Source organism: Rhinolophus sinicus, linkage group LG17 (assembly GCF_036562045.2).
Source record: "Rhinolophus sinicus isolate RSC01 linkage group LG17, ASM3656204v1, whole genome shotgun sequence".
Taxonomy (NCBI): Eukaryota; Metazoa; Chordata; class Mammalia; order Chiroptera; family Rhinolophidae; genus Rhinolophus; species Rhinolophus sinicus.
The window spans coordinates 2187898-2208101 of record NC_133766.1 but is presented as its reverse complement, the minus strand read 5'-3'; the positions used below and the strand labels follow the sequence as shown (position 1 = coordinate 2208101).

Here is a 20204-nt window from a genome sequence, read left to right as displayed (position 1 = left end):
ACCTGTTGTTCACAGCTTCCTCCTCTCCCCCACCCCCTACCCCACCCCCACCCTCCTCCCCTCGCTTTCTGACGAACAGCTTCCCTACTGGCAGGAGAAAAAGAAGGAAGGCTCTTGTTTTGTTGGGGCTTTTTTAAGAGCGAGGAAATCTTTTCCCAGAAGATGCTCATCCTGCTCAGTCCTCATGGCTGGATCTGGTCACATGCCTGTCCCCAAGACCCATCAGTGCCAAGGGGAAGAAGACGACCCTGGCTGGCTTGTCTCGTCATGATCTGCCCCGGTTATGGGGTAGTTAGACACTGGAGCAAAAGCAGGGCTCTGCCAGCCTGAGAAAAGGGAGAAATGGCCTTTGGGTGGAAGACAAATAGTAGTTATGACAGTGATTTAGAGCGGCCATTCAAGGTGGAGGGCGGGCAGGCGCTTGTGGGTTGGCGGCCTCTTAACTCCGTGTCTTGTTATCTGCTGCCACCTGGTGCCACATATTTCTTTCCATCATGACCCAGTATCCAGCCTCAAGTACTGGGGCACTAGGAAAAGCAACTTGGTGCTGAAGATTTAAAAAACGCAATGGCTGCTTGAACCTGTGGCCCTCGTTCTCGAATTCCTTCGTTGTAGGTTTGCTTATTCTATTTTCTGACTTGTATTCTTCAGCCCTCTCAACTACTGCTGGCGAGCAAGTGCCACCTAGTGGTGGTAAGTGGCCCTGCCTGCTCCTTAGGAAATGAAGGGCTTTGTTCTTGGAGCCCTGAGTCCGCTGTGCAGGGAGGCAGGGAGAGTGGATCCCACACTCAGAGGGTTCTAGAAGGGGCGCTCTGCTGCGGTTGTGATGAAGACACAGACCTTGTAAATGCACAGCAGTTATTACATTTTTCCGTCCCTAGAGTCTCCTGCCTCACAATATCCTTCCATGGAAAAACAACAGAAACAATTAAAAAGGTTTGTTTCCCCCTTGACATGGCTTCCAACCTCAAAACATAGGAGTGAAAGAGAGCAGGCGGACCCAGGGGTGTCCCTCTGATCCAGCTGGTCGCTTCCCATGGGCGCGATCTTTCCTCTTACCGCACATCTGCTCCCCCTGGCTCTGACACCCCTGTTCTTTGTTGAGAGTTTGCTGCACCCTCGATTTCAGCCCAGAACAGCCCAGAACGGAAAACCCGACTTTCTCATGAGAGAGCAGAAAAATGATGACATAACCATGTCTGATAACGCGGGGTAATTGACACCCTCTTGGGCAGAGGCCGTCCCCCTGGCCTTCCCCTCTGAGGACCAACAGGCAGCGATGGCCAGTACCCCATCCTCTATTTTTCAGAAAGCTGCTCTTCTTTCCAGACTTGTATCATTGGCCTGTAACACCTGTTGTTGTTGTTGTTGTTGTTGTTGTTTTTGCCTATAACATCTTATCTCCCTTCTTAAAAGGACAATATTTTAAAAGAAAGGAATCTATACACATGGCAAAACTACAAATATGTATAAAGGTATAACGAGCAAAAGTCTATGCCTCTCTCCCCCTGCTGTTCTCCGGCCCCCTCCTCTACTGCCTACTCCAGAATAAGCATTGTTAACACGCGGGAGTCTGATGGCTTCTTACATGTGTCAGCCTGGTGCCCAGTCATTTGGTCAACACCACTCTGGATATCGCCGTGCGGGCATTTCCTAGGGGGGAAGATCGTTTCCAATCCGTAGACTCTGAGTGAAGCACGTGACCCTCCTAAATGTGACTGGAACCTCATCCAAGCAGCGGACGGCATGAAAAGCAAAGACTGAGGTTTCCCAAAGGAGAAGGCATCTTCCTCCAGATCGCCACAAAGACATCCTGCCCAAGTGTCCAGACTGCTGCCCTGTGGAGTTTGGCGTCAAGATGGTAGCATTAGGGGTGACCTGAATTCCCACCCAGCAGCGTGCCCTAAGGACCTCGGGCTTGCCAATGTCACAGTCAAGCCAGTTCCTTACTATGGATCTCCCTCGCTCTCCCCCTCAGTATATGCTATTGATCCTGTTCCTCTGGAGAACCCTAATAGAATATAGAATATCTATGGTGGAGATGGATAGCCGTCTCCCCAAATCCACAGTTTGCCCTCCCAGTTAACTGAGCTGCAGTTTTTTATGGCTACCCGCTGAGTTCTCCCCACCGGAAGGGGCAGCGAAGGGATAGGCGCCACTTCCATGCCTGGCCCATCATACATTCTTTCTCACCTCTGCCCTCTAATGTGCACTGGTCTAAGGGTGTGCTTCCTTCCTTTTGCTCCCTGTGGCCCTCTTTGTCTCTTTGAATTTTCACCCCAACTTGCACAGCTGGCCGACAACACCCTCTGTGGCCTCAGCTGCTTTGGGAGTATTGTCAACAAGCTCCTCCCAGGAAGCCTAACGTCCTTTAAACCTCCTCCCCAGGGCCCAGCTGTCTGGGTTTGAAATCCCCCTCTCCTCTGGTAAATGACCACCCAAATACGAGTGAATTTCGATGGCAAGCTTCATAGGGACAACATCTGGACCTGGTGCCGTGAGAAGAACTGTGCTTTGGCCTTGCCCAGAGCTGGGCTCCAATCCCAGTTCCTCCCTCTGTGGCGGAAGCACAGTAACCTTTCCCAGCTAGTTTCTGTTTCCAATGGACACTAATAACAAAGGCAGCAGCTGAGTTTGGCCCGGTGTTCTGAGTTTCAGGCCTGCTGCTTCCACCTGAGCACCAAGACCTACAAATCTCAGCACCGAGAGGGTTCACAAACTGGTACAGAGTCCTGGGAATGTTGACCAGCGTAGTTCATTTCTGCTCTAAACTTGAAAGGCACCCTCTCTACTATGCGCTGGTAGGACAGGAAGGAACACTGAGAAAGACGGCAGCCCCTGGAAGAGAAACAAGCCTGCAGGACATAACGAATGTCCACATTGTCAGTTGTTTCTGTTTACGAAACTTCCGCTGCAGACGCTGGGCAGCTCAGTAAGGAGACTGAACAAGACTACCTTTGTGTAAGATCCTTAGCTGACCCGACCTGGGAAGCGCCTTCCGAGTGTTCAACACCTTTCATGAGCACTTGGCTCTTTATATCCTGTACTACGCTTCTGTTTGTGCCACAATGTGTCATTAACAGCATTTGCACAGCTCCTTTAGAATTTAAAAAGGAGTTTCCCACTTTCACATCACATCTGTCTCCTTGGCTATCCTTCCCTTGGTCTTTACAAGCTATTACCATGCAGGTAAAGAATAGCAGGCTTAAGAGTGAAGTAACCCTCAAAGTAGGATTTCTGGTACCCCAATCCTCTGCTTTCTTTAGGCGGTAGGATCAAGAGTGGGATCCCAGGATGATTACCTACAATGATGCAGCCGAAAATTCTTACATTGATCTGGAAGAATGCTCACCCTCTCTTCCCACACCCTGCCCCTGAGAGTTGGGGGGACAGGGAGTTGCATGTGTGTGTAGGACCCTGGGGTGAAGTCCCATCCTTCGGGCTAAGTGAGGGCCTGGCCTGGACAGCAGAGAAGCCGATTGACCGCCCCCGTGTCTCCCCGCCCCGGAAGGCCCGCCCTTGCGTGGAGGCCCCTTGACTCTGGTCCCGCCCCACCCCGCCCAGGAGGCCCCGCCCACCAAAGGCCCTTCCTGCGGCTCCGCCCCTCCTCGGCCCCGCCCCTCAGAGGAGCCCCGCGGCCTCGCCCACCAGAGCCCCGAGGCTCCGCCCCTCCTCGGCCCCGCCGACCAGCGACCCCGCCCCTCCGCGGTCCCGCGGTCCCCCGACCCCCGTGATCCCGCACGCTAGCCTCCATGTTTTCTCGCGCTGGCCTGGCCGCACTCCCCCAGCTTCTCCGCACTCTACGGCCTGCTCCTGTCGCCGCCATGAGCACTGGCACCTTCGTCGTGTCGCAGCCGCTCAACTACCGCGGCGGGGCCCGCGTGGAGCCGGCGGACGCCTCGGGCACCGAGAAAGCGTTCGAACCAGCCACAGGTAACGGGACGGACGCGGGCGGCGGCGCGGGGGTCGGCGCTGGGCCGCAGAGGTCGGGGGGCAGGGGGCAGCTGGTGCGTGGCGTGTGGGCTCGGCGTGGCGCGACAGCGGCCTGACAGTCCGCGAAGCCCGGGTGGGGAGTCGTGCCCCTGGTATGGATTCCTTTTGAAAGCCGGGACCGGGTGCGGAGCAGAGGCCTCCGGAAGGACGCGGTGGAGCCCGCTTTTGGGCCCAGAGTAAGGAGGCGCCCAGGTGATGCTAACGAGCGTCGGTGAGGACGGGGTCGCCCCTCCCTGGAGTTAAAGGATTTCTGCTCACGAGTCAGGGTTGGGAAGGGGAGAAACCCCGCTTTCATCCCGCGCTTGCTGTGCGCCCCGCGCTGGGGGGGCCCTGCGTTTGCTCCGGGAACGGACGAGGAAGAAGAGGGGGTTGGGTTGGGTCGGGTTTGCTGGGTGTCGTGGAGTATTTGTGTGGCCAGAGCGTGCAACTTGGACCGCAAGGGGCTGGAGGATTTAGGACGGACAGTCCCACGAAGCCACAGTGCAGTTTTATCAGAGCTGGAAGAGGCCCCAGATCCACACTGTCCTCCCTTCCGGAGGAAACAGCCTCGCGGCCCCACCCCCATAATGATCCAAAAGAAAGACAAGGTGCCCCTTTAATTACCTACCCTGTGTGCCATCCTTAGGCACTGCCTTTTCTAACTGGGTACTCGAATTTGTTACCCACATTGCAGGTTTGTGAAAACTCTCTGGCACAAACGGGGCCCAGGAGTTCTCGTGGGAGGGGAGAAGGAACGCTGCCTTGGCACAGTCAGGAGTTGTTGGTAGTCAGTCACAGCCCTGGGACGGGGGTCTGGAAAAAGTGATCATTTCACATTTTGCCCCAGAACACGGATAGGGAATAAGGTTGGAGTAAGAAAAGGAGAGTGCATTTTTAAAAAAAAAAAATATATTTGTGAAAAAATTTTTTTTTGCTGTTAGGGATACCGTTTCCTGATTCTGCTGTTTATTAACCATATTTATCCAGTGTTAGTATGAGATAACTTACATAGAACACAGACGGGGGATTTAAGATCAGAGTTCGCAACCCAGGAGACTGAATACTTTCCACTTTGATTTCGCAAGATGCCTGAGATTCTGAAACGTGGTTAAGGAACATTGCAAAAGAATTGCTAGGAAGTTAATGTTAGTAAACCCAGCTGTAAGTAGAGGCGGGAAGGGTTCTTAACCTTAAGTTTATGGTCTGTTTGGGGCAAGGGACATGATCTCTAATTCTGTGAAGTGATTGAGAACATTTTTCTAGAGAGAGGCCTGCATCTGTTACTGGACTCTTAAAGGGGTCAGTGACCCCCAACTAGAGTTAAGAACTGCTGGTATAGGTGTGGTCACGGAATCAAACCATACTTAGAAACAAGAAGGGGGTCACTGAGAGGGAGTCTAAATACATAAAATGCTTTAGCTAAATGTGTGGCAGTGGTGTGAGCTAACACAGCTTTTCCCCGTCTTTACAGGCCGAGTGATAGCTACTTTCACGTGCTCGGGAGAAAAGGAGGTCAATTTGGCTGTTCAAGATGCAAAGGCTGCCTTTCAAATATGGAGGAAAAAATCAGGCATGGAACGTGGTCGAGTCCTCTTGGAGGCCGCCAGGATAATAAGGGTATGTTGTCTTTCCTTCTCTTCCAGAAAAGTTCTCTTGCAGTGCTCTGAGCGCTCTGGTGATGAGTTGCAGTTAGATTTTGGTGCACTGTTAGGTTATGTGAAATCAAAAAGCATTTTTTATGAAATCAAAAAGCGTTTCCACCTGCCCACCGTGGTGTATAAAACAAGCTTTCATCCGGTGATTCCTGTCTGGATCTTGCCTCTTTGTGACGTTTCCAGTGGTGGATTTTCTTTTCCTTCTTTGTTTGTGTTATAATATAACGTACCCTAGGCAGCTTGCCTCCTTTTCTTTGTAGCTATGTGCACTTTTTCCTCTTTTCTCTGATGACTCTTTAGTCTGCCTTCCTTTTTCAGATTTATTTTCTGCCTTAATTGCCTGGGAAGATTTCACAGATTCATAGATGTTCCCCACTTAAAAAACAAGCCGAGACTCGGGTTGTACAGGAGCTGCTGGAGAGAGGGCTTACTTGTTAAGCAGCTGGAGCTCCAGAGTTAAGGGCAACGGTGGTCACCAGGTTCCACGAGGTTCCTTACCCTGGAATGTAAGCACGTGTGTCCAGGAACAGGAAGTGGAAAGCTTTCTCTCTCCACCTGTCTCCAGAGGGCTCTATCTTTAGGGAGACTCTGCCTCCCAAGGCCTTCCCTTTTCCATCAGCTTGTCAGTGTCCTGTGCTCAGAAAGGCTGGACCACGCAGAAAGGGCAGAATATTCATGGAGCATTTTCTCCCAGCACAGTCTTTTCCCCTGTTGTTAAAAATGTATTTTTAATTTGATAGACCAAAAGCGATAACTCAAAGCCGATCATTTATTATTTTATCTTTCACTTTTTCCGAGTGCATAAGCATTTAGGGTTGTTGTGTCTTCTTAAGAATTGGCTCCTTTGTCATTATGAAATGACATTTTTTTTATGCTGAATAATTTCTAATATTTTTGGTCTGAAATAGACTCTAATGTTACATTTTTTTCCATTTAATTCCTCCTCCCGTATCCTGTATTATCAAAAATATATTGTTACTTTTCTGTAAAGCTTCTGTAAAGCTCCTGTCCTGGACCTGCCTTAACCAAAATTATTCTGTAACTGACCAGATCCCACCCTCTGACCTCAGCCTACAACCACAGCCCTGTTATTTCCTTTAGTGATTTTTCTAGTGAATCCACATCTGCAGTTCTTTGCCTCTTCCATTTTTTTACTACACAGTCCATTAACTTTTTAAAAGAATTTTAAAATAAGGTAAATACATACAAAGTATGAAACCGGCAAAAGTGAAATGCTGTTGGCAGCTGTGTTAGTACAGGAGTAGGCAGACAGGACGTAATCTTGACAATTGCTGAAAAACCCTGGAATATTTCCTGAGACTAGGAAGTTTTATTCTCTGGAGATATATTTTGTAAACAATGGACAGGCAATTAGCTTTGAGGACTGTTTCAAGGTTTCAACGCTCAGAAAAAATTCAATTTATTGGCTGGCCTTTAGAGATTTTTCCTGTCTTATTCCACCATTCTCTACTCTCCCAAGAAAGGTTATTCCTAAAAGATCCATTCCTAACGGATTATCCAAAACTGTCCCTGACCAAGTCAGTGAGGAGTCCGAGCGGATTTCCAGTGAGAGCGCACACTGACGAGTGAGGGGACCTTACGTCCTGCTCAGGACCTAGCCCACCTCTGGCATTCTAGAAATGAAGTTCCGGCCACTCGTGGTTGACCAAGCCTTCGGAAGGAAAACTGTTTCGTGGTAATCATACGTAACAACCCAAGACCGAGGGTCGTTTATGAAGAACTGACACTTGTCCTCCTAGGTTCTCACTTTCCAGTGTCTGTGCAACTGAGAAACAAGTTGTTAAAAGATGGTTTTGGTGACTATAGAATCAGGGAAAGAGAAGGTGAATTGTCGGGTTAGAAGACAGTTTAGAACATATTTGAATGTGAACAAATTATCCTTTTGGAAGGAACATTCTGTTCTGTAATTGTGATATTTATGTGGACCTTGCTAACTTCCTCTTTCAGAAGTAAGGTCCTTGGAGACAGAGGCTGAGTCTGCACCTTTTTTCTTAGTAATGAGTGGGGAGTGGATGGACCAAAGCACCGCGTGCCTCTGGTCTTACAGAAACCACCTGGCCAGGCATCACTGTCGGGCTGTCTTTTCTGTGTCCTGTCTTTTCCGAGACCCGTTCTGCGGATAGATGCCCGTGCCAGTCTCTGCCGTCCTTTCATCTTGCCGTAGCACTCAGCCTCACCGCTCAGCAGGTTTAATAAGACACTGCTGCTGCTGTCAGTTGTTTGCCCCCTTTTTTATGTATGTTCAGATATGGACCCTAATGTTTATTTTAAATTGGACCCATAATAGCAAATACTTCTTTCTTACATGTTTAATTCTTTCCTCCTCTTTTTGCCTATTCTTTCATCTTCTTTGGGGAGACAGAAAGCATTATTTAGCTTTTCTTTTCAGGTCCAGTTTCCCAAACCTTTCCGTTCATCCCTGAGCCATCTCGGCATCTTTAAGTTGTATTGGCTACTCTGGAAACAGTAGTCGGAGAGAATTGATGAGTCTGAGCCTGAGAAGATAATGCTGCTTTTCTTTCCCTGCGTGTTTGTAACCTGTTAACTGCCAGTTGTGTGTCTGGCTATTTTGTATAACTTTCCTAAGGTCTGTTCTCTCTTACTGTATACATTCAAATCCATGCACACACGTATGTATATATTTATGCACGTATGCATACATAATATTCACTTCTCAAAACGTTCCTTTTCATACTGAGCTTGAAATGAGGTACAGGTCTTAGATCCATAACAGTTAACTTGACGGGGAGAACAGGGCTGCTGTTCGGCAATAAGCTTTTATCTCTTCCCCGTGTAACACTGCCATTCCTTTGCTTTTCTTTTTAAAGGTGGGAACAGCTCACAGCGGCCCATGCGGGGATTGAACCTGCAGCCTTGGTGTGGTTAGCACCACGCACTAACCAAGTGAGCTAACCGGCCGCCCCCTATTTTCATTTCAATGAGAGCTGTTTCTGTGGGTAAAAACTGGGCAGTGTAGTCCCGTTTGCGGGCTGACTATGCTGTGGTGATGGGAACAGTCTTCAGTCTCGCCTCCCGTTTTCCCCGCAGGAACGGAAGGATGAGATTGCCACCCTGGAGACCATCAACAACGGCAAGTCCATCTTCGAGGCACGTTTGGACGTCGACACTTCATGGCAGTGCCTGGAGTACTACGCGGGCTTGGCCGGGTCCATGGCCGGTAAGCCCTCGCCCGGCCTCTGTGACCTGCTGACCAGGAGGCAGGGGGCGGAGCCTGGTGTGAAGGGGATTGAGACGGGCCTGGGTTAAAACCCTGGGCTTGTCACTCTGCTCTGGGGACCTGAGAAGTGCTTGTCTTTCCTCAGTTAGACTGCAGAGGCGGGCCCCCGCCCCCCTCCTGGTTATCACGGCTTAAATGAGATGCCGTGTATGACGACCTCACCTGGTACTTGAGCTCAGGCCACGTTGTGGACAAACCAGTTCCTGCACGAGGCAGAGAGCGTCAGAGTTACTACTTTTACTTACTTAGCAAAAAATGTTCTCTGTTACGAAGTTCATGTCCGTTCACTTGGGTGGTTTAGCAGAGCCTGGGGTTTTGGGGGGCCTCAGACCCTCCTGCGCTGAGTCTCCCCTCACTTCAGTTCGTCTAAATGACCTGAGTGTCCAGTACATTTTAGGGGCCTGTACTAAGTTGGAAGAGCATGGGTTTGAAGGTAGACAGGATTCTTTATGTGAAGAGAATATGCAGACCCGTGTGAGAATGCCGAGAGCGGACGGGAGCGTGGACGTGGGGGCCTGTGTGCGGGGAGGTGCTGGGAGGCGGGTGGAGTGAGCTGAGTGCAGGTGTTGGCGGCGTCTTGGGAAGAGCAGCCCGCATCCTCCTTTGCTCCCGTTGCCCCGTAGGTGAGCACATCCAGCTCCCAGGCGGGTCCTTCGGTTACACCAGGAGGGAGCCGCTGGGCGTGTGCGTGGGCATCGGCGCATGGAACTACCCCTTTCAGATCGCCTCCTGGAAGTCGGCTCCCGCTTTAGCTTGTGGTGAGAATGAATCGTCCGTCCACTGGGAGACTTTGTTCCCCCTGCCACCCTCCTCCCGTCCCTGTCCCATTCCCCCTCCCCCTCCCTCTCCATGATGGGTATCAGCTTGCAGGGGGCTGCTGTTCTGCTCCCACCTGTGAGGGACGTAAGGTGCACGTCAGCCTGCACGTGCAGTGCTGGCCGGGGACGCAGAGCCAAGTGGTTAATGTTTGAGCTCGCTCCTGCCAGCGCACAAGCTCGCTCCCGTGAACTCTTCATGTGTCCCCTCACCCCTAGTCCTGTCCTCAGAGGGTCACCCTCCTTAAGAGCCTTTCTGTGTGTGTTGGGCTTGGCAGGTAATGCCATGATCTTCAAACCCTCTCCCTTCACGCCTGTGTCTGCGCTGCTGTTGGCTGAGATCTACACTGAGGCTGGGGCGCCTCCTGGCCTCTTCAACGTGGTGCAGGGAGGGGCCGCTACAGGCCAGTTTCTGTGTCAGCATCGCGACGTGGCCAAGGTCTCCTTCACTGGCAGCGTGCCCACTGGCACGAAGGTGAGATAACACCAGTCCAGGTTAACAGGAATGGCATCTAGGTGTGGGCATCAGGCCTACCCAGAGCGTACGGGGGAGGTGTGTCCTCTGATCTTCCCTGGCTCCTTGGGCAGGAGGCTGTGGGTGTTAACCTGGCAGAGGGGAGGGCTGCCCTCAGGTGATCACACCGCAGGCTGGTATTGGGCCCAGTGGGTACGGAAGTCATCACCTCTGGGTCTGAGGGGCAGGCCCTGGGCTGCCCTTGTGTGCTTTGGTGACTTAACCCACGCACAGCAGCCATGTCAGAATGGAGGGTATTGTCTCAGTGTATTTCAGATTGATGGTTTTGACCTTCATTTGTGCTCTGAGCTCTATCTGCCTGGGCCACAGTAACAGTAATACGCAGTTTCTGCCCATGGCAGTTAAGTGGATTGACGTTGTTTTGAACATGCATTCTCTCTTCAGAATGTCATGCGCAGTCCTGTGGATTCTCTTCCGTGTTCTTGGGAAGAATATTTAAATAGACGGTGGCAGAGTATATTGAGAACAGGCTGTGTAGTTATGGCTTTGAGGTCCAGAGTCTGGTTCCCCCCACGTAATGCATTTCTGTTAAAGTTCCGAGTGCTTTGGTTTTTGTTCCGAAAGATCATGGAGATGTCAGCGAAAGGAATCAAACCTGTTACCTTGGAACTTGGAGGCAAGTCTCCCCTGATCGTCTTCTCAGACTGTGACATGGAGAACGCTGTGAAGGGAGCGCTGATGGCCAACTTCCTCACGCAAGGCGAGGTGCGTGCCTGTCCCTGGGAACGGCTGGAAGGCGGCCTCCGCCCCTTAGCTGCCAGCGCATTGTAGAAAGGCTTGAGTTTGGAAATGATTTCAGACTGACAGAGAAGTGGCCCAGGTAGTACCAAGACTTCCCGGGTGCCAGGTTCTTCACATGCCCACATTGTATCCCGTTTGCTTTATCCTCTGCCTGTCTGTCTGTCCATACATATGCATATTGTTCTGAACTGTTTGAAAGTCGTGGCCATAAGATCCCTAACCTCTGCATTCCTGAGTGTGTGTCCTAAAAACAAGAGCTTCCTCCTACATGAACACAGAACAAACACTTAGTGAAACCCTCACTCACATTTTGCCATTTGTTTAATTAATGTCCTTTTAGCAAAAGAAAATCTTTTTTTTTTTCCTGGTCCGAGATCTAATCCAGGAAGAGGCGTTGGGTTTAGCTGTCATGTCTCTTTCATCTCCTTTAATCTGGGACAGTTCTTCAGTCATTCTTATCTTTCGGGACCTTGACATTTTTGAGGAGAACAGGCCATTGATTTGTGGAATGTCCCTCAGTCTGGGTCTGCCTGGTGTTTCCTTTTGATTAAATGTAGATTATACATTTTTGGCAAAAAATAAAACAAAACAGAAAAATGGCCCAAAAGTGAAGGTTTGTCCTTCTCAGCGGAGCGAACTGCATCACTTGCTGCAGGTGGCTCTTCACTGGAGAGTTGCTGTTTCTTGCTTCGTGGTTACCAGGTGTCACGTAGGAGACTGTGAGACTGTCCTGTGTCCTGTCAGACTTGCAGCCCCCAGGTGGAGCACCCTTTTGATTTTTGCTGGAAACAGTTTTTATTATGATGGCCACCAAATGGTGATTTTCCAACTCTGTTATCACTTCTGCATTTATTTACTTCATTTTCTACTGTAAGAAAGAACTTTTCCTACTCCCCTGTTTCTCATTCATTTATTTACCTCAGCGTGGACCCAAGGATTCTTACTCTGTGGGTTATAACCCATTACTCTCATTATGTATTTTGATGCTGGATCATTGCAGGTTCGACGTGTGGGAGCGAGCCCCTTTCTGTGACCTTTTGATGTGTCCTCATTAGTCCTAGAGCGCTTTACTTCCTCGTACACACCTTGTGCTTCCCTGGCTGAGCCCTGCAGTCAGCCATTTATTTCTCTAAGGAGCCCTGGTTCCATTTGGTGGTGAATGTTATTTAGAATCAGATCTGTGAACTGTGAACGAATAAAACTTTTAACTCGAGTTCGTATTTTTTTACAGTTCTTTTTGTCCCTAGCCTGAGGGTGTACTTAACATTCTGTGTTCAAAAGGTAATCGGAACACTTCTTCCTTTGCCCCCTGCTCAACGCTTAGGATATTCATTTTAGGGAACAAGTTCACTGAGTTCTGTTTTATTTAATGTGAGGTTTATTTCCCCCCCATCCTTGCTGATTTGAAAATCTTTTAAATGTTGTAGGTGAACTACCAACATGGTTCTAAATGGCAGAATCTTACAAAAAAGCCACGTGGACACGTCAGTCGTCCTGTTCCTTCTGACAGGTTCCCATTCCCTCCTCCTCCCCACCCATTCCTGCCCGGAGGCAGCCGCCTGATCCGTTTCTGATACTTCATTCCCGCGTTTCTTTGTGCACAAGTGAGCAGGGACTTGTGCCTTTCTTACTCCCGTTCTTCCTTATGCACAGAAGTTAGCACAGTAGAGGGACTCTTTTTGCACTTGCTTTCTCATCTAGTACGTCCTGGAAGTCACTCTGTTTTAGTTCATTAGAACTCTTCTTCATTTTTTTTTTTGTTACAGCTGCATAGTATAATTCCTTGTGCAGCTGGTAGAGCTTTTCCAGCTGCTCTGTTGTGTGGGTATTGAGACTGTTTCCAGTGTTTTGTGGTCACAGGCAGTACTGCAGGGACTGACCTGGGGTGTGTGCATTTTCATGTCATTGGAGATACGTTTTCAGAGTCAATTCCTAGAAGTGGTAAATGCTTATGTCAATTTCTTGTGGCTATTCTTTGTGGCAAGATATATACAACATAAAATTCACCATTTTAACTACTTCTAAAATTGTGGTAAAATGCATATGGCATAAAATTGGCCATGTTAACCTTCTTAAGTATACGGTTCAGTGGTATTAAGTACATTTGCCTTTTTGTGCAACGGTCTCCACCATCCATTTCTAGAACTCTCTTCATCTTGCAAAAGTAAAACTGCCCCCATTAAACACTGACTGCCCTGCCCCCGCGCTCCTTTGTCATAAACTAAACGCCCTGAGCGCTGGGGCCTGTTTTGACTTTCTTCTCTCATCTACTGTCCTGATGGCATTTGAACAGTCTTGAGGTTCCTGTCTGTTGGGCGTCTAAATAGTCATTGTCTGATGTTAGAGACAGACATTGGCCGTGAGGTGACATGCTCTGGGTTTGTACTCGCTCAGGCCCTGAGTTCGTCTCTGTTTTTCCTCAGTCCCTCCCCACTCTTACCCCTTGCTCTGAAATACGCAGCCCGATTACGCAGCTGACATGAGGAAATAAAGGTCCCGAGGGTCACGTGGATCTCAGTGGCCTTAGGAAAATGTAAACAAACGCAGAAAGACAGAACTTTTATCTCCCAGGGCAGCTTTTACCGTAGGGCGATGTGTCTGTAGTCACGTGGGGTAATATTTGTAAGTGGAACTGCCTTTAAAAAAAATATGGTGTCTTTCTTAAGTTTAAAGCTGTTGGATTTCCCCCCCTTTTCCTTTGTTCTTCGCGGTTCACCGATAAACGTGTGTTTGTCCTTCAGGTTTGCTGCAATGGCACAAGGGTATTCGTGCAAAAGGAAATTCTTGATAAGTTTACAGAGCAAGTGGTGAAAGAGACCCAAAGGATAAAAATTGGGGATCCCCTGCTGGAAGATACCAGGATGGGTCCCCTCATCAACCGACCACACCTAGAGCGAGTCCTTGGGTTTGTTAAACTGGCAAAGGAGCAGGTGAGACACGCGTGGGGTCAGGACAGGACGGGATAGGGGGTGCCTGGCGCTGAACCATTGGGGGGGCGGGGAGGCCTCCTCTGCTCTGCTTTGCACTTGGGGGGAGCGACTGAGTCCGCATTTGTTCAGGATGCCCCTTGGGGGCCCATGGGGGCTGTGTGCTGACTGTAACATACCGTCCGTGTTTCGCTCGGCAGGGTGCTAGCGTGTTATGCGGAGGAGACTTGCACGTACCTGCAGATGCCAAACTGAAGGGCGGATATTACATGACACCTTGTGTGCTAAGTATGTTGGCTTCTCGTTGGCCTGCAAATGGTTTAAATTGATGAAAAGAATATTTATAAAATATGTGTACAGTGCAAGGCAAGGGTAGCAAACTGTCCCCCCACTACCCAGATTCCAGAAGCTCCTGTTACCTGTGTGCCCCTCCCCTGGGACAACCACATGTGTTAGGTCACCGGGAACTTGGAGGGTCCACATCTGTTCTAGAAGCGAGGAGCTCAAAGAAATGAAAGTTCACATTTGATTAAAAGTTGATTAATGAATTTCATTTCTCAAGAAAGGTGGATAGCAGTGTGTCTGTCTTTGAACTCTAAGTCATCAATGTAATAAAACCAATTTTCAGGTAAATATTTACTTTTAAAAATGATATAACTTAATAATTTTTAGTACCTCCTTTCAGTCTTGAACACCTCCTGGTTTGGACAGTCAAGTGTGTGGTCATACGTCTGTCCTTACTCCCTCCCACACAGAGACCATAGCTCTTTAATACGTATCCTCAGATCGCCACGAGAGGGGGCGTTCCAGTGTGTAGTCGCACTGGCATGTCACATGGAAAATTGTTTTTTTCTTTTAAATTTTTTTCTTTTTTTTCCTTTTTTATGGGGGAATATTGGAGAATAGTGTGTTTCTCCAGGGCCCATCAGCTCCAAGCCAAGTCGCTGTCCTTCAGTCTTAGCTGCAGGGGGCGCAGCCCACCATCCCGTGCGGGAGTTGAACTGGCAACCTTGTTGTTAAGAGCTGGCGCTCTAGCCAACTGAGCCATCCAGATGCCCTGGAAATTTTTTAAAGCTGTGTATTTCACTGTTTACTGTGAACAAGACGTTTTCAAGTGTCAGGAATAATAGTCCTTTTACTGACGTTATTTATTATACTATTTGCAGCTAATTGCAGAGATGACATGACGTGTGTGAAAGAAGAGATCTTTGGACCAGTGATGTCCATTTTGTCATTTGACACTGAAGCTGAGGTTCTGGGAAGAGCCAACGACACCACTTTTGGACTGGCCGCCGGTGTCTTCACCAGGTCTGTCGGGTGGGGCACCCTGCCAGCTGTGAGGGTCGAGGGTCAGGCGCTGCTGGCTCTGCTTAGATACAGAATCACTCTTCCTGCCTCACGGAGTCTGCCCTCGCTGCATTTTCATCAGCATTTTCTGTTTGTTCCAGGTTAAGTCAGCACATGACAAAGGGGCATTTTGTACTTTGCCCTGAATGGCCAGAGAACTCTGCTGTTGAGTTTAAATTGAACTGTAAACTTGGTTGATGAAAGTTCTGTCCTTTTTCATCAATTTATTTAATAACAAATATTTAAGGTGCTGATCTGTGTAAAGCATCGGATTAGATGCCTATTGAACACTACATGTCCAGGAATTGAGAAACCTGGACTCACATAAATACTGGGCCATATTCAAAACCATGAGTGTTAGTAACTTGGTAGTAATTCCTTATTGGAATGCCTTGGCGGCGTTCTTTCTGCTGCTGCTTACAAGAGTGTTTCCAGTTTCCAGTGTTGTGAGTGAATGTGATCAATATCTTTCTACTTAAAGTTGAAGCACCATAATAACAGTAAAAAGTGACTTCGGAGCAGAATTTCTTAGAAAATTATTGCTTGATTAGTCTGTGGCAGCCGGAGGCGTTCTCTACGATTGCTTACCCCTTGTGTTGTGCTGTTTCTTTGGAGATAAACAGGCTGCACTTTTTGTAGCATTGTGGTGGGGACCGTGGGAAGGAAGACTCTAGTCTCCCTGGAGGACCTGACAGGACCTGCTCTTCGAGCTCAGAAGGAAAGGTTGAGGAGCTAGTGCTGCTTTTTTTTTTTAATGGACTGTATTTCTTAGAGTAATTTTAGGTTCACAGCAAAGCTGAGAAGAAGGTACAGAGATGCCCTGTCTGCCCCCTGCCCCCATACGTGCACAGTCTCCCCACTATCTCCACCCCCACTGGAGGGAACCTTGGGTAGATGGTGAACCTACACGGACTTGTCATAACTGCGCAGAGCACAGAGTTCACATGGGTTCACGCTCGGTGGCGTGCATTCTCTGGGTTTGCACACACGTGTGGACACGGGTCCATCATCGCAGCATCAGACAATCGCTCCAGGCCCTCAGGACTCGCTGGCTGTCGTGAATGGTGCTCCAGTGAGCATCCCTGCAGGAGTCTGTGTGTGGCTACATGTTAGTTAGAACTGGCGGTCTGACTCTTCCTGCTAAGTGGTAGCCAGAGAAACTGAACAGCAGTGCGTTTTGTTCCTTCCCAGGGACATCCAACGTGCTCACAGAGTGGCGGCCGAGCTCCAGGCTGGAGTGTGTTTCATCAACAACTACAACGTCAGCCCAGTGGAGCTGCCCTTCGGTGGCTACAAGAAGTCAGGTGAGGTGCTGAGCGTGGGTGGGCAGACCTGCCTCTGGGGTGTCGGTCATAGCTCAGTCCCCCCAGACCAGGTTCCTAGGTCTCTGTGTCTGAGTCACCTGGGAAAGCACACGGCTGCTGGTCCTCCCCAGACCCACGCCGCGGGGAAGACAGACCAAGCATCTGGATTTGTTTGTTTTGAAGCTCTCCAGAAGGCTCTCAGGTGTATGTAGCCTGGCTAACGTACATCTCAGAAAGGTGTGTCTGTGGGTAGTGACATTTTTTCACAGTCTGATGGCTGGAAGAGTAAAACCGTTCTTCCAGAGGTCGGCCCCCGCAGGGTTCATTGTCCACTGCAGAGTTTTTATATCTGGTTACGTAAAGCATCTCTAAAGTAATGTCTCAGAAAACAGATGCTCATTTGTCGTCTTTATTATGCCAAATTAATAAACATCCCTTAATGGAAGGTTTAACAATCAATTGTTGTCATTGCACCAGGTGGCATATAGGAACTTTCCCTCAGCCACTGCCCATTCGTTTCATTTCCTCAGTAATCAGTCAGACATGTCACCGTATCACGGCAGAACTGGAAGTCTCGTATGTCAGGGAGGTTGGACGCATCAGGAATAGAGCGGCTACTCCGAGGGCCTCCCTTTGGAGTTTGTTGCCTCACTTGTTCACTTGACTTCCCACACTCTTCTTAGGGAAGTTGGTTTGGACTTTGTAGAGGCATCGTTCTAAGAGTCTGAGCCCTGGTCTCCTGGCAGATACTTAACGGCCCTCACAGGGGTTGGCAAACACAAGCCTGATGAATGCTGATGACACTGGCTGTTAATTTGACACTTCTCCTTGGTGTTTAGTCTTCTCCTGGCATCCCATAATCACAGCCCCCCGATCTTCCTCGTCCCTGTGGGTACCCAGGGGGCTGCACACACAGACCCAGGTGCAGAGTGGGAACCGGGGTGCTGTTTTGTTAGTACATTGGTGCTGGGAGAAGTTTGTTTGGAATCTGCAGCTTGGCCTCCATGGGGCCTCCTAGGCCAGCTTTCCCTTCCCCAAATTTGTCTTTATGGGTCAGTGTCCAGGGGCACGCCTCCACGGGCTGAGAGAAACAGAAAAATGGTCAGATGTGCACAGCAGCCCCCGGCCTAACACGTGCAGCCAGCTCTGTGCTCAGGATCTGGAAAGGCACAACAGACAGAGCCAGGGCCTTGTGTATGTCCCCTTTGAAGGGTGCTCCCTGGAGACATCCGTTTGGGGGACTGGGCCTTGCCCTTGGGGGGCAGAGCCTACCTATGTCCGGGGCCGGGTGACAGAAAAGGCCAAGCAGGGGATGCTCTCCTCTTCACACGGAACCTCACCCACTGGCAGTTGAGCAACGTCTCGGACGCCAGAGTCCACCTGAGTGGGCGGGGTGTAAACAGTATGGTGCGCTTACAGATTCAGTGTAAGAAAAGGCTAATAAACCTCTGGTGCAGAATTAAGTGTCAAAGGCATCAGATCAATAGTTGTAGAGGTTTTGCTTTGACGCTTACGGAGAAAGGCTGACCGTTTGCAGACCTGAACCCGGAACAGTAGGTGCGGGAGGTGAAGATGTGTACTGTTCAGCAAGGAGACCTGGCTCTTTCCCTGTCCCCACCTGCACCGGCCAGTGAGGGACTTCCCCACACCGAGCTCCACAGCTGATACGTGCATTTGGGGCCTTTATCTCAAAGTTTGTTTCTGTGTTCTCCCTGTGGATAGGAAGTGCCTATCTCTCTGAAGGTCACTGTGACCTTTTAGACCATGGTGGTGATGGCTCATCGTCATCCCTTGTTTTCCTTTCAGGGTTTGGCAGAGAGAATGGCCGTGTGACAATTGAGTATTATTCACAACTAAAGACTGTGTGCGTAGAGATGGGTGATGTGGAATCTGTGTTTTAAAAACGTGCCGTGAACTCTGTCGACGTGGCCAGACTGCGGAGTGATGGAGATGGCCCTTGACAAGTGGTGCCTGGCCCACCATTTAAAACCAGGATTTGGTCATTTCGGAGAAGACAGTGGTCCAGCCTTACTCTTCGTCGCTCAGCATCTTCTGATGAAAATGTGCATAAGTGCCTTTAGATACCAATCAAGAAAGCTGTGATTTTCCTCAAAGCAGATTTCAGCGTGATCTTCAGAACGAGCCAGTAACGCACGTCTGGGGAAGGACGACGGGGACCAGGATTGTGCTTCGTCCGTCCCCGATGGGCGCACGGCCTGGCTCACTCTCTAGCTTACTTTAAAGAACGTGTTCCTTGCTAGGCCCTGGTGGGCTCAGTGGAGATGGTTTCTGCCTGGGGACTGTGTTTAAGCTGCATTCACTCCATTGAGAAAGCTGACAGGATGGACGGAGAGGGCGTTCGATAACTGGGCAGGTCTGTCCGTGTGAAGGTGAAGCCGCCAGAGAAAGCCCTGTTTCCCCCCGGGGCTGCAGGAGAGGAACGGTCTCCAGAGCTTGCTGTCTGTGGTACAGTTCCCTGTTCTATGTACCACTTACTTGTATGCCATTCAGTACACGGGAATTAAATAAATCACACTGTTCATCTTTGGTTCACATGTTTACACTAAACACCTCAGGGTTACACAGGACACGGTGGGGCCGAGCGTCTGACCTCTGCAGTCAGTGCGCGCGGTGGCCTTAGTTGCTGTAACGGACTATTGATGGCCCTTGTGCACTTTCAGGCCCCTCCAGCTTCTGTACCCTGATAGGTGGTGCCTGTCCCCGGAGTGTCAGCTCTCGGTGGCTTCTCAGACTGTCGGGTCCTCACCCTGCCCTTCTCTTCCTTTCAGGGGAGTGGTTCGTATCTAATAGCTGTAGTAGTCAGGGTTTTCCAGAGAAACAACCAGTACCATGTTATCTTTCGATGTGTGTAAGAGATTTATCATGGGAATGGGCTCACGTGATTGTGGAGGCCGAGAAGGCCCACCATCTGCCGTCCGCAGGCTGGAGACCCAGGAGCGCTGGGGTGTCCAGAGGCCTGAGAACGGGGAGCAGACGGCGCGAGCCTGAGGCCTGAGCCCAGAACCAGGAGCGCGCACGTCAGGGCGGATGATGGGTGTGCAGCCCTGCCTGCCCTTTGCTGTCTGGGCCCTGAGCACAGAGATGCTGCCTGCCCACACTGGGCAGTGCCCTCTGCTTTACTCTGCTCGCCAGGTCAAATGCTCATCTCTTCTGGAAACACCTCCCAGACACCCAGCAATAATGTTGCATCAGCCATCTGGGCATCGCACAGCCCAGTCAAGTTGACACAGAAAATGCACCATCACAACTGCTGTCCTGGTGTCAGGGAAGGGGTGAGTCGAGTGATGTATTACGATGGGCAAACACGGTGGTTGTAGAGGATGGGACCTATCGGATCAGCCCGTCTCTGTGTCTGTTTGCACAAACGGCACATGTGACCCAGAGCAAGGCCAGCAGAACGGGGACCCCGTGTGACTTACACAGTCGGAGCTGCCTGCCGGGGAGGAGACCAGTGTCTGGTGAAGAGAAAACAGCAGGGGAGGGACCCGCCATTGGAACACTCACTGTTCTGCTGCATTTCATCCCCACACTAAGCACGGGAAAGGTATTTTCAGGTGAAGGAACAGATTTGGGGAAGGCTTGGGCGGGTCGCCCAAGTACGTGGGCCTCTGCCTCGTGCATTCTGCTA

At 50.0% G+C, this 20204-nt stretch overlaps 1 protein-coding gene across 1 annotated transcript; it reads left to right on the top strand.

The window, feature by feature from the left end:
* Positions 1 to 3700: 3700 nt before the first annotated feature.
* Positions 3701 to 19103, top strand: ALDH9A1 (aldehyde dehydrogenase 9 family member A1). Its single transcript, XM_074322279.1, has 11 exons — positions 3701 to 3933; positions 5444 to 5589; positions 8697 to 8826; positions 9510 to 9644; positions 9980 to 10176; positions 10801 to 10941; positions 13719 to 13907; positions 14105 to 14192; positions 15071 to 15212; positions 16443 to 16555; positions 18362 to 19103. The coding sequence occupies exons 1-11, from the start codon at positions 3753 to 3755 to the stop codon at positions 18454 to 18456; spliced, it is 1557 nt and encodes a 518-aa protein (XP_074178380.1). The 5' UTR covers positions 3701 to 3752; the 3' UTR covers positions 18457 to 19103.
* Positions 19104 to 20204: the final 1101 nt, after the last annotated feature.

Excerpts from the sequence above, each read along its gene's own strand:
- ALDH9A1 (XM_074322279.1), top strand. The coding sequence starts at position 3,753 with ATGTTTTCTCGCGCTGGCCTGGCCGCACTCCCCCAGCTTCTCCGCACT. Across the intron at positions 8,827-9,509 it reads CTTGGCCGGGTCCATGGCCG|GTGAGCACATCCAGCTCCCA; the intron begins GTAAGCCCTCGC and ends GTTGCCCCGTAG. Across the intron at positions 13,908-14,104 it reads TTAAACTGGCAAAGGAGCAG|GGTGCTAGCGTGTTATGCGG; the intron begins GTGAGACACGCG and ends TTCGCTCGGCAG.